Source organism: Equus caballus, chromosome 14, assembly GCF_041296265.1.
Source record: "Equus caballus isolate H_3958 breed thoroughbred chromosome 14, TB-T2T, whole genome shotgun sequence".
In the NCBI taxonomy this organism is placed as follows: Eukaryota; Metazoa; Chordata; class Mammalia; order Perissodactyla; family Equidae; genus Equus; species Equus caballus.
In genome coordinates, this window is record NC_091697.1 from 66,134,560 (window position 1) to 66,148,503 (window position 13,944).

At 33.2% G+C, this 13,944-nt stretch overlaps 1 protein-coding gene across 7 annotated transcripts in view; it reads left to right on the top strand.

Moving 5' to 3' along the window:
- CEP120 (centrosomal protein 120) overlaps nucleotides 1-13,944 on the top strand; it is a 70,820-nt gene that overhangs the window by 22,945 nt on the left and 33,931 nt on the right. For all 7 annotated transcript variants that reach the window (XM_070233143.1, XM_070233144.1, XM_001504520.5 and 4 more), the window contains 6 exons: nucleotides 875-1,052; nucleotides 3,794-3,943; nucleotides 4,681-4,863; nucleotides 6,772-6,868; nucleotides 6,968-7,120; nucleotides 7,672-7,761. In XM_070233143.1, coding sequence (XP_070089244.1) covers nucleotides 875-1,052; nucleotides 3,794-3,943; nucleotides 4,681-4,863; nucleotides 6,772-6,868; nucleotides 6,968-7,120; nucleotides 7,672-7,761 — 851 coding nt within the window. The remainder of the gene's footprint in view (nucleotides 1-874; nucleotides 1,053-3,793; nucleotides 3,944-4,680; nucleotides 4,864-6,771; nucleotides 6,869-6,967; nucleotides 7,121-7,671; nucleotides 7,762-13,944) is intronic.

Genomic DNA, 13,944 nt, shown 5'->3' on the forward strand with positions numbered 1-13,944 from the left:
TGGTGATGTAAAAAAATTTAAAGTAATTGTAATCTACTTAACTTCTTTATCGAATTTGCTAAAAGGTAAGAAAATTTTTCTTTTGCTTTTGCACTACAAATAGTAGCCTCTTCAAAAGAAATTAAAGGGTATAGTTCTTTCAAATGGATTTTCAAGTAGTAAACTCTCGAATATCTTGACTACATTAGAATTTTAGAGGAAAGAGCTACTAACTGCCTCTAATAATAAACTCATAATCATTTTTGATCCTAAAATTGAGAGAGTCTGAGAATGCATGTTTATCTGGCTTTATAAAATCTTTCCATTATAACTAGTTATACTTAGTAGTGTAAGTAATTGGAGTGGTGGTGGCTTTCGGAGTTAGATGTTTGGGTGTGAGTTGTAGCTCTGTCACTGAGTAGCTGGATGACTTGGGCCACTCACTAAAACATCTCTGGTCTATAACAGGATTTTTTAGACTGTCATATATGCCTAAAATAACCAAAGCTACTTTTAAAAAAGTGATGTAATTATGTCTGCACTGAGTTTGAAATGAGAACCCTTTGATTGTTACATTCAGCTGCCTCTTGGACGTAAGTTAGTGCCCGCCAGGCTGCTGTCAGGCACAGCTGCAGTGGTACCATGTGCTTTTGTGTTTTGCAATATATGTTGAGAGTAAGCTCTTTTTTTACACAATTCTGTCATGGGAATTAAAGCCTATATCATTTTGGGCTAGTCACATTAAGATGTTTGCCTCAGTCCATATGTTTATAAAACCAAATAGTCAAATTCCTTGCTTGAAGATAAATGAGATGGTATCTTTAAATTATCTCAATAACTTAAGAGAAACTGTCAGCAAATGGAATTAAAAAAAAAAATTTTATGTTTATTTTAGCCGTCAGGTCTTCTGTACCTGCTTCACTGGCCCAGCCAGTGACTACAACAAATGTTTCAGAAACAGCTTCAGGACAGAAGATTGCTGTTCCAGCAACATCGCATCATTTTTGCTTTTCAATAGACTTAAGGAGTGTCCATGACTTGGAAGTTGGTTTTCCAATCAACTGTATATTAAGGTGTGATTTGATTTTGTTTCAGAGTATTATTTTCTGAGGAGAAATGCCTTTCTTCTGTTGGGGGAGTTGCAGAGAGAGAAATGTCACGAAAAATGTTAGAACGTTTAAATCAGTGGACTTAAAGGGGCTAAGGCTATGTCCTAATGAATTTGAACTTAAAGTAGAATGGCGTTGGTGGTATGAGAAGTAACAGTCCTACCTATTAAGGTAGAATAATTATAAATATTTGTAATAATTTATTAATGCTCTTATTTAAAATGCAGTGACTTTTGCACTTAAAATGTGTTGTTTCTGGAAAAGTGCCACAGGTCAAAATAATGGAAGTGTAGTATCTTATTTTTCTATATAAGACTTTATTAAAATGGGAGGTTATATTCCTAACACTTATATCTTATAGCTGTGAATCTAAAACCACACTTAATGAACTGTAACTGCAATGTGTCAATGCTTTTCAATATAAAGAATGATGTATATCTGTTAAATGGCTTTACACAATAGTTTTTAATAATACTACATTTTCATAGACTTGTGCTTGAGGTAAAAATTAAATGTAATACAATAATGTGTTTTAGTTTGGAATATTTAGTTTCTGATAAATTTCTTTGGAGCAAGCATTATCATTTGTAATAAAGTTGCTGGTCTTGATGTGATTAAAGTGAGAAAATCCTTCTGTCGGCTTAGATTGCCATTTCCAGGAACGTCAGCAACCGCACATTGCTTCCTACTGTTATTTGAGACATACCTACCTTTCATATACAGAAATCAATTCATACTTGCATCTAATTTTTCAATTCTTTGATTCCTTATCAAGTTGTCTCCAAAATCCTCTGAGCTCTGGTGTGAATAATGGAGAAAATCAAAGGGACACAACACTGAGTGTGATCGTGAATTCATAGAATACTCCATTGCAGCTTAAGTTCTGCATTTTGCCTCATGTTAGAGGTTGAGAATTATTACTAAAGTGTTTTTTAATTTGAAAATAAAAGGTCAAAAAAAGGTTTTCTCTGGCAGACATAGCTTTCCTCAAAGGATTTGTATAACATCTCTTAAAATTGTTTTTAGATATAGAATTATTACCTATTCTCTGCTTTAGGTTTTTGTCTTTTTCTTCCTCTACCTACTCCTTTAGCTGAGATCTCTCAGCTGCGATCTCTCTGTAGCTGCTACTGCAGAATCTGATCTTCGGATACCTAGAGAGGATGTTGGCCAGAAGCATAGAAACAAGGGACGATCTAAAATTAGTTGCTGTGAGGGGGAAGCCTTGTACAAGCCCACTTAGAAAGCACTAATGCTAGTTCTTGCATTCCCTTCCTGCCATAAGGGCCATTTGTTTAAGTGCCTACAGTATGCCAGCAGTGTGCCTGCTATTAGGGGTATGTGGGCTTTATAAACAAAGAGTTCAAACTAGTGAAGAAGACAGATTCAGAAATAAGTCAGTATATGAGGGAGGCTAGTAATTCACTTGGCAAAGAAAAGGGAACAATATTCTAAACTGAGGAAATAGTTATGATCCACTTAACACTCTACATAGAACTCACTTGATGATAAGGACTACTGATTTTGTCTTTGATTCATTTTAAGTCATTATTAAAAATGCAAGCTATTTTTTTATTTGATAAACTTTATGTTATCACTCTTTGCATTGGTAGGAAATTGTAGTTTGCGACTATGTAATGGAATTTGTGAGGTAACACTGGTATTGGAAAAAGTTTGTATTTGGTTTGTTTTTTAATCACTACATCCTATAGTGGGGCGGTAGGGGGTTGAATTTCTAGGGCATGAACTCTCTGAGATGACCTGATTTCAATGGATGTGTAATTAAATAGGAATTGAGTGAATGCACAGGATTCTTCTTGTAGGGAAAGCAATTTTTACTAGTAGGGTTTAAATTCTAATTTTTGTAGTGAATAACAAGATATAAAATAAAATTTAAGTGAGCATTATAAAAATCTTTATATTTAACTTTAAGTACAAAATAAGTCCAGCAGTAGTCAGGCATTCTTCCTTTTTAATCTGGTGTGGTTTTTGTGATGAAAGGAAGAAATACAGTAATATTATGTCACTCTGATTCATCTGTAGTATATTTGAGATGGCTTTGTCCTTGATTCTCTGTTCAAAGACATGGATACCATACATGCATCCTTTTGGAGTTGACTAAGGGCTTTTTAGCTCATAAAAGATCAGGACATTATTGTATAAAGGAAAATAGGTTTAGAAATTAAATTCAGCAAGCATTTCTTGAGTGTTTACTATATGGAGGAAATTGCTTGTTTATTCCTCGGAGTGCAAAGATGAAAAAGACAGGACTTGTGCCCTTGTGGAACTCTTAAACAGATGGCAGCTTGGTCTTTGTTTAGTGGAGTCATTTTCGTTCTTAAATCTTGTCTGATTCGGAGTCTATCAGAATGACCATCTCTTCCTTATTTGGTTTCATGGCTTCAAAATACCAGAATTCTCCTCCTTCCCCAGAGTCATTGAAAGTTTACCTATGAAGCAACTTCGAGAACAAGTACTATGCAAAGAATGCATTTTCTGTATAATTTCTGTAATTTTTATATCAACATTGAAAATATTTGTGTAATTTTTAAAGTTAATGATAAGAATAAAACCATAGTGTATTTGTATCCTTTATTTATTTAAAAATTCGATTTGCTCATGATATTCATATTATACTTTTTTTAATAGACTATAAATCTTATCTGTAAATCGTATTATAAGATTTTGTTTTTCTTAAATTTTAGGTACTCATATCCATTCTTTGGAAGTGCAGCTCCTATTATGACTAATCCTCCTGTAGAAGTTCGGAAAAACATGGAAGTTTTTCTTCCCCAATCTTACTGTGCATTTGATTTTGCAACTATGCCTCATCAGCTGCAAGATACCTTCTTAAGGTAATGTATACACAACTCTTGAGAATTTGTGTCGTGTAAACAAGGAATTCCTATAGGTTTAAATCCACAGCAGTTTATACATTTGAGAGTCTAGAAACAAATATACTAATAATGTCTGTGACATTTGTGCGTCCACCACAAAGTTTTTTGTGGTTATAAAGGCTCTTTTCAGATTTTCATATCTTACTTGCTTGAGTTTGGTTATTAGAACTTTGTTAAAACAATCTGTGAGTAATGAAGAAGCTTTGAAAAGTAGTCTTGCCTTTTCCTAATACAATATGTGAGGATAAATGCTAAATATTTAGTTTTTGTTATTGATTCTTTGAATGACTGCAGTGTTTTATTTTCTTTTTCTATTTTTTCATCTGTATAAAATGGACATTGTTAATCCAGCTATCTGAAATGAATTTGTGAAGAAAAAATGAAATTTGTGAAAATCTTTTTGCTTTCTCAGAGTATCACAGTTCAAATTTGTATATTATTTTAAAAGGAAGAATGAAGAGTAACTACAAATTGACCATCTGTGGGAATAATAGTGTTTAAAGTGTTTTCTTTATTGCATGGAAAGAGGTGTAGAAAATGTAATAGTATTTCCTATTTGTTACCTGTGGAATTGAGCCTTCACATTCCAGGTAACAAAAACATTGTTCACTACAGAAGGGAATTCAAAGATTATAGTCTAGAAAAGACTTAGATCAGAACTGATAGATATGAATGCATATTTTTCTCTTCCATAGGATTCCATTGCTGGTTGAATTATGGCACAAGGATAAAATGAGTAAAGATTTACTTCTGGGAATTGCCAGAATCCAGCTTTCTAACATCTTGTCTTCAGAAAAAACTCGCTTTTTAGGTTCTAATGGTGAACAGTGTTGGCGTCAGACTTACAGTGAAAGTGTGCCTGTTATCGCAGCACAAGGGTAATGCATTTCTCATAATGGGTCTGAGCTTTGCTTTTTGTTCTGATTAGCTAGCTACAACCTTATCCTTTCGTATCATCTCTTTCTGATCTTTCTTTGACCTATAGGGGCTATATCCTAGTTTGTTCTTTAGCTTTTTGATAACCACTATACTCGTAAAGTGAGGAATGTATGCCACTATAATACTGTAATACTCACAGACTGTTGAGTAAATATTTCCCTCCCCTCTCTTTAGCCTGACAATTTTAAATTCAGGATCTCTTTTTTTATTTAGTAACTTAATGTCAAATTTATAATGTATTTTTACATTATTTTGCATTGGGAATGACCGTATCTGTTTTTCTACTTAAAAAATATCTCAACTTTTGCCTCAGATCTAAACTCTGAGAATGTTACAAATGTTTGGCACTTTAAAAAATGATTTTTTTTGCCCTAAAATTGAGTTCGCGTATTTTAGACAAAATAATGTAGATATTGAATGATCTTTTTAACTTTAACAATAGAAATTTAAATTCAATTTGACTATATATCACATGCCTTTAGAAATTTAAATTCAATTTGACTATATATCACATGCCTTTATTTTTAAAATGTAGTAAGAATGTAGAAGGAAATCAGGCTTGGTAAAATGCTGAGATCTAAAAGTATTTTTGAAATTTCTTGCCTTACTCTTTCCCATCCGTGGCCACTTCCAGAGAGTCAAGGGTTTAGTAACAACTTACTCACTTAGAAGAGTTGGGACGAGGTGTTTTAGAGAATCAGATATTCTAGTTAACTGAAAAAAATTTTTTTTGCAGCTCCTGTTATTGAAAATCTCTCTTAAAAATTAGCATTTGTTTCTGTCATCATAAGTAGAACATAATGAAAATAATCATTGCTAGTTGAAGTTATTTTAATGCTTTTTGTATGTTACAAATACTAACTTTTATTGCCCTGCTCTGTAGACAGAGAAGTTTTAGGAGATTTACCTAAGTGAAAACTTCGGAAATAGTAGTGTTTCACTTTACTATATTAATTTCTTCTAAAATCCATGAGATTAGAAGAAGAAAATGTAGAACTTGGTGAATTGAGTTCTAATTGTGTGGGACCCATTCATTAAAGTTTTGTTTGACCAAGAGTTTATGGAATATATTTGATTTAGACAAAGCCATGGTTTTTTTGTTGCTAAGATTTTATTTTTCTCTAACATTTTGTTATTATTTATTTAATGATAAATGCTACATGCAGTTCTATGATACAGAGAGGTACTCATTATGATAAAAATAACAATTATTCTACTTTAGAAATTACCCTTAGGCAATGCTCATATCCAGTAAAAGATTTATGTAAGAGTGTGTTCATCCCAGAAAAAGTAGAAAAAGTATTTAGAATAACCTATCTACATTCAAGAATAGGGAGATTAAATTTTTTATTTTACCACATAAATTCTTTAGTATGTTTTACAGGCATTAAAAATTACATTTTGAATTAATGTTTATGATGTGAGAAAATGCTCCTGATGTACATAGGAAAAAAAGGACAAAACTGTGTAATCGTAACATGCATGAGTGCCTGTCTATCAACATATACATAAAACAGAGATGAAGGAAATAATCTAAACTTTAGTAGTAATTTCCTGTGGGCTGTGAGATTTAAAATTTCTCCTTTATACTTTTCAATTTTTATAAATGATCTACAGCTGTTGGCATTTTATATTAAATGTAGGTGTGTACTTAATAGAGTGTTTGTGATGAAATAAAATCATGTGTTGGAAGGTATTGAAGCCTATAGAGGCTGCTGCAGTTTCACCAGCAAGTGTCAGGTGCAAGGAATGTTGCCTACTCAATGCTATAGCGTTGGGGAAATAAAAGGAAAAATAATATAAAAGTGTTGTCATGAATTTTAAGATATTTATGATTTCATTTATAGGTCAAATAACAGGATAATAGATCTTTCTTACACAGTGACTCTGGAAGACTATGGACTAGTTAAAATGCGTGAGATTTTTGTCTCTGACTCATCTCAGGTAAATATCATTGAATATTATTAAACAGTTCTTTAAAATGGATCTGTTGTGTGCATGTGTATGTTTGTTTCAATATGCTTTTTTGAATTCATATCTCAGGGTGTATCTGCTATAGAACAGAAGCCATCTTCTCTTCCTCCAGCACCTTGTCCTTCAGAAATCCAGACAGAGCCTCGTGAAACCTTAGAATACAAAGCAGCACTTGAGCTAGAAATGTGGAAAGAGATGCAAGAAGACATTTTTGAAAATCAGGTTACTTTTAAAATGTTACTTAAAATCTCTGTTTTTGTCTACTTAGTATATTTTTCCTTCTCCGTAGTAGGCTTTTCTATGTTCCATGAGTACCCCATCTAGTCCTTTTGAATATCAAGAATGCCTTACGCTTCAAGAAAAACTGAGAATAAAAAAATACTCAATGTGATAGATTTGCAGGAACCACTCAGAAGGATTCCCCTAAACTTTGTCCATGACTCTTGGGCAAAATTAGGAATGAAGGTTAGAGTTCAGAGGTTAAGAACTTGAAGATTTCTTTTAATTTCAGGTCCTCATTTAGCATTCCCTCTGGAATCTGGAATCATCAGTCTCTAAACCAGAGAGTTAGAAAACAGAAGTTACCATCAGCTTTATATTCTCCTGAATTATACTTATATGGGTATTTATTGCTTCAGGCAACCTCTGTTTTTTTTCAAGAATGAAATAGAATGCCTGAAAGAAACATATCAGTGATCAGTATTAATTTTTTTAGCTGAAAACAACTGATTTGTTTATTTAAAATATTTAGGATTTTTTCATGACTTTTGCAGCTAAAGCAGAAAGAACTGGCTCATATGCAAGCTCTTGCAGAAGAATGGAAAAAAAGGGATCGAGAGAGAGAATCACTAGTAAAGAAAAAGGTAATTACTTGCATAGAATTTGAAGGAAGAAAGGAAGAATATTAATGATAGTTTCTTTTATATGCATTAAAGAAAGTCTCTTGAAGGAATAACTCATTATAGTGGTTGTCTGTTGGCCTGGATAAAGTGAAGGGATGGGTCAGGGGTAGAAGAAGGGATTTTCATTGTAAGGTGTTTTGTGCTTTTTGGATTTGGAACCCTGCAAATGTGTTACCTGTTCAAAAATTGTATAACTATGAAAAATGAATACTCTAGAGAAAAAGAAAATAGCACATTTAAGTATATATAAAAATGACAATCTGTAAGTTAATAAAAAGCATCAAAAACTTTTAAGCTGTTTTTAAGAAATGAATCATGAAATAAATCACATCTTTAAAAATGATAGCATGAGACCATCTGATCTTAATCTTATTCTGGAAAGCAAAAATCTAATATCTATCTAGTTACACTCAAGTTATTGAATAAAATAGCTGTGACAATTAGGCTTATTTCAAATATTCCAAATGTAAGTCTTTAAAATACTCTGGTATTAGTGGTTAATGAAGTGTCTGTAAAAGGGAAAAGATAACCCATGGCAGGGTAGTTTGCTCCACTGGGCCAAGAGATAGAAGTAGGGTATGGACTAGAAAACTCTTTAAAGTTATTTTCAGGTCTCTGACTTTAGACCATTTACATTTAATGTAATTATTGATGTGCTTGGGTTTAAATCCGTTATCTTGCTCTTGGTTTTCTATTTATCCCATGTATTCTTTGTTCCTTTTTTCTCTCTTTTTCTTCTTTCTTTTGGATTCATTGACTTTATGATTCCATTTTGTTTCTACTATTGCCTTATTAGCTATGCCTCTGTTTGATTGTTTAACTGTTTGCTCTAGGGTTTACAATATACATCCTCAACTTATACAGTATACCTTCAAATGACCTTATTCTATTTCATGTATAGTATAAGAACTTTACAACAGTGTACATCCATTTCTTCCCTTCCATCCCTTGTGGTGTTATTGTCATATATTTTGCTTCCTACATATGTTACAAACCCCATAACATTGTTATTTTTGCTTTAAACATTTACTTTTAAAAGAAATTAAACTTTGAGGCAATAATGTTTTTTATATTAACTATATATATACATTTCTTGTAGTATGGGCCTGCTGTAAATGCTGTCAGCTTTTGTTTGAGAAAGTCTTTATCTTGCCTTCATTATTTAAAAAGATATTTTTACCAGGTATAGAATTCTTGATTGACTGTTTTTTCTTTCAAATCCATTTGTATTTTGACTTGTATTCCTGACGGAAAATCTGCTGTCATTGGTGTCTTTGGTCCTCTATGTGTAATAATGTGTCTTTTTTTTCCCCTCTCACTGCTTTTAAGATTTTTTTATCACTGGTTTTCAGCTGTATCATGGACCTTGTTCTGTGTGTGTGTGTGTGTGTGTGTTCGTCATACTTGAATTCTTTGAGCTTCTTTGATTGTAGTTTTTTTGTTTGTTTTTCTTTTAGTCTTCATCAAGCTTGGAACATTTTGGGCTTTTGTTTCTCAAACATTTTTCCTCTCTTTTCTCATTCTTAGATTCCAATTTATATGTATGTTAGACTGTTTGATATTGTCCCATAGGTAACTGTATTATTTGTCTTTTTTTTTCCTCTCAATGCTTCATTTTGGATATTTTCTATTGCTGTGACTTCAGCTTCACTGATCTTTTCTTCTGAAGGGTCTAATTAGCCATTAATCCCACCCAGCATAATATTTCATACACTGTATTTTTCATCCCTGGAAGGTTCATTTGGGTCTTTTTTTAAAAAAACATATTCTACTTTTCATCATATTTGTGTTTTCCATTATGTTCTTGAATATCTTGAATATATTTATGCTAGTTCCAACATGAATATTATTTTGAGGTCAGTTTTTGTTGTTTTTTTTTCTCCTGGTTATAGGTTACATCATTCTACTGCTTTGCATTCCTGATTTTTTATTAGATGCCAGAAATTGTGAATTTTACCTTCTTGATTGCTAGATTTTGTTATATTTCTTTAAAGAGTGTTGGATTTTGTTCTGGTATATAGTTAAGTTACTTGGGATGAGTTTGATCCTTTTAAGCTATGTTAGACTGAGTCTAGAGCATCCTTTAGTGTTGGGCTATTTAGCAATATTCTCCTGACGACTCTACCTGCTTCCTAGTTCATCAGAAGATCCCTCCACTCTGGCTGGTAGGAATCTGTACTATTCTCAGACCTGTCTGAGTTCTGGGAGTTGTTCAGCCTTTTTCTTTCTATTCGTAATTTCTCCAGCCTCATAGAGTTTCACCTCAGGCATCCATAGATCAGTATTCAGCCACAGATTTGAGGAGACTATTATGCAGATCTCCACTGCTCACTCTCTATGCATCTCCCTCCTCTCCTCACAAATTTTATTTGCCTCAGCCTCTCCAGTCTGTTTCTTCAACTCAGCAAGATCGCTAGGCTCTGTTTTGGTTCCCCTTCCCTGAGCTACAGTCTGGAAACTGCACCCAGGCAGTAAGCTAAAGTTGTTGTAGGACTTGGCTCATTTGTTTTCTCTGTCAGGGATCACAGTTCTGTGCTGTTGTTGTCCAGTGTCTGAAAACAGTTGTTTCATTTATGTTATTCACTATGTGTTTATAGAGGAGAGCAGTTAGTCTTGTTATAGGTGGAAGCAGAAGTCCCCTGGGCCTTTGACTTTAAAATAGCTGTTTCAACTTTGTCCAACTTAATTCTCAAGCATTAAAAACTTGAAAGACCAGTGTGCTTTAAAAAAGCTAAAAGAAGAAAAATATAACATGACTACTCCAAAGCCTCTATTCTTAAGTGTTCAAATAACCAAAATTATAATAACTAGAAGCCTTCACATGTATTTAAACGTTATACTAGTTTTACTTAAAAGTGACTAATATAAAAGTTATATTTACAGTTCTCAAGTATCATATATTAATTGAATCTGAGTGAGCTAGAAAATATTTTAATCTTTTATTTAGCTTTTAAAATAAGATTAGTTTATCCTTGAACCATTTTTTCATGCCATTGAAGAGTTTTTGTTGAGGTTTGCAAAATTCAAATCATGAAAAGTTAATAAAATTACTAGAATTGTGACAAATATAACTTATGCCATAATTGAACTTTTTATTGCCCAAAAAAAAGAAAAAAATCAGTTTAAGTGTAATGAGTTGAAAAACAAACCTCATCAAATAAATTTTTGTTGGTTGTCATTTTGGTAGTAATCATCTCTCCAGTTGAAAATTTTTAGTTGGTTTCCATGTTTACAACTTCTTCCACCATTTCAGCTCAAATTGACAAGATCCTGAGTAGTTGAAAATAACTCCAGTCAGAAAATGGAATATGATGCTTATCTACTTGGCTGAACTATTTATTTGAATTAGTCATGTCAAAAAGGTAGATTTGAGTTTGCCATTTTCTTTCAACCTAAGTACATTTTGAGAGTAACAACTCATTCATCTTAATGTATCCTATCTTGAAAGAATATTGTGAACTAAGATGTGCTAATGTGTGATCGGGTTTTAAAAATTTTATAAGCCACTGTAAAATTGAGTCATTGGGAAGAAAAAAAGCAGTTTTTCCTCAATATGATGAAATCTTTTAGAGCTGAGTGCTGTGAGAATCTCACAGTGTTTTTTATGTGTATAATGTATGAGGCTTTTCTGCTAATTTATTCTTGTTTTATTCATCTAAAGCTTTTTTAAAATAATGTGTGATTTCTTCAATACTTTGAAAGTTACCTGAAGGAGTCTGTGTAATACTGGTGGAACATTATGCAATCATTTTATTTTTATTTCTGCTATTCTGCACAAAATAATGAGCTAATCGTAAATTAAAGCTTTCTATTTATTATGAGGAGCTTTGTCCTACCTTCAAAAAAGATATTAACTAGTTAATAGCCTATCACTTCAAGGTGAAATGGTGAACTAGTCTATAGAGTAGATAAATTATGTCAAGTTAGAACTGAAGTGAATTTCGTAATAGTAAATGAATACTTCATGCATATGATCTGCACCGAAAGTTATATATGTATCTCATTGTGACTGATTTGGTTTTTTAATCTATCAGGCTTTTTGGGTCCCCTTTTGAGACCATTTTGGAGGGATTATTCTGTGTCCTGAAAAAGAGCAGATTGTTTTTGTGTAAATTTTTCTGTTTGATAAAATCATGCATCCTCTTGAGTTATACATAAATTTTTTCCCAAATAAATGAAGCCTTGGTTAACTTTGAAGTGGATATTATTATAACATTCATTTGGGGCCTCTGGGGTGGAGTGAAATATTTACAACTATACCAAACCTTTATTTCCAGAAACCAGTGTATTGGTAATTTTTTTCTCCTTTTACGGTTTGCTTTTTATAATGACCTGGTTGTATGGATGATCCTGCTAAACCCAATGATTGTTAGCTAATGAATTTATCTTAAACTGATTTATGATTACAACATTCTGATCCTGTTCTGCCTTCTGAATAGCTGAGATAAAGTTTATTCTATCTTCCTTATGACTTCCCTTCAGAAAGCTGAACATAGCTGTCATGTACCCACAAAGAATGAAGACATCAGTTCTATATAAGGGAGCATGAGGAAGTGTTTCATAGATAAGACCATGCTTTCACTTTGGTAAAGATTAGAAGGTATTGCCAGGTGGACCCAAACAAAGTTGGAAATAGGCTAGACATGAAGAAAATTGTATGTAGCTTGGTGTGAGAAGAGGGGAGGTGAGGGTGTGCCTCACGAAATAAGATAGGAGGGGTCAACAGAATGTGACTGCTTTTGTATTCTATTTTGAGGAGTTTAGACTTGATCCTGTAGACTTTCTCAGCTAGGGTTTCCTGAGAGAATTAAGCCTTACTGCCCAAAGGCATCCGTTGTTGGTAGTAGATGAACTCCCTTCTATGCATCAACAGTAGTAGAGTTATGTACCATTTTAGGAGAAGATAGAGAAAATAATCACTCATATTATTTTACATTTTCTGTGGTTCAGATGATAAACCCTGCTTGGAGAACGATAGAAACTTGAGAAACTATTTTTTTAATGAAGATTTTTATATAAGGGAATAAGGAAATCAGATTTTCATTTTAGAATAATTATTCTGATGGAAGTATAGTGGGTGGAGTAGAGGAATGTGAAACTAAAGTCAGGGAGACCAGGAAAGCAATAATATGTATAAAGAAAACGATGGCTGAAAACTAACAGTAGTGATAAGATCATGGAGAAAAGGGGAATGGGTGCTAAAGAAATGATGTTAAGGAGGTTTAAGATCTCAAGCCTTAAGGGACCTTCAGTGCTACCCTATGACCCTACTGCTTTCCCTAATCAATTAATTCTCATACTCTCCAGAATAATTCATTCACACTGCTTTTCTCTTATCAAATGATTCTCCCTCATCCTCACTCAATTTGCTTTCTCCCTTTCTAAAACATTTCCTCTGCTTGACTTTCTTTACTATACTATCCTGGTCTTCTACTATCTTTGCTGGTCTCTCCTTCCCAGTTTTCATACTAGATTCTTCTCTTTATCCCAACTTCTACTGGCTTTATTGGCTTTCCCCAAGGGCCAGAATTTGAATATCTTTTCACATTTGCTCTTCGGGTGATCTCATCTGTTCTCTTGCCATTATATACAAGTGATATATAGATTGTAAACACACACACACACACATATATAAAATGTCTGTCTACTTCCTCTTCCCTGGACTCTTCACTTGGCTATTCACCTGCCTATACTACACTGCCAATTGGCTGTCTAATGTGCTTCTCAAATGTAATTTGTATAAAAAGAAACTGTCTCCATCCTACATACATTTGCTCCTATTGATTCCCCATCTTAATAAATAGCAATACCTTTTACTCAGTTGTTCAGGCTGTAAGCTAAGTCGTCCTTTACTGTTTCATTCCACATTCTAGTTCATTAGTAAATCCTCTGGGCTCCACATTCAGAATGTATCCTGGAAACTAACCACTTTCAACCACTTCCATTGCTACTTCACTAGTTTAAGCAATCATGATCTCTCTCCTAGATTACTGCTGTTACTTCTTAACTTGGTATCCCTTCCTTCATTCCTGGCCCCTGTAGCTTATTATATCCATATCAGCCAAGAGTGAGGCTTTTAAAATATAAGTCAGATTATGTACTCCTCTGCTCAAAACCCATCATACTGCTCATCACATTTAGAAT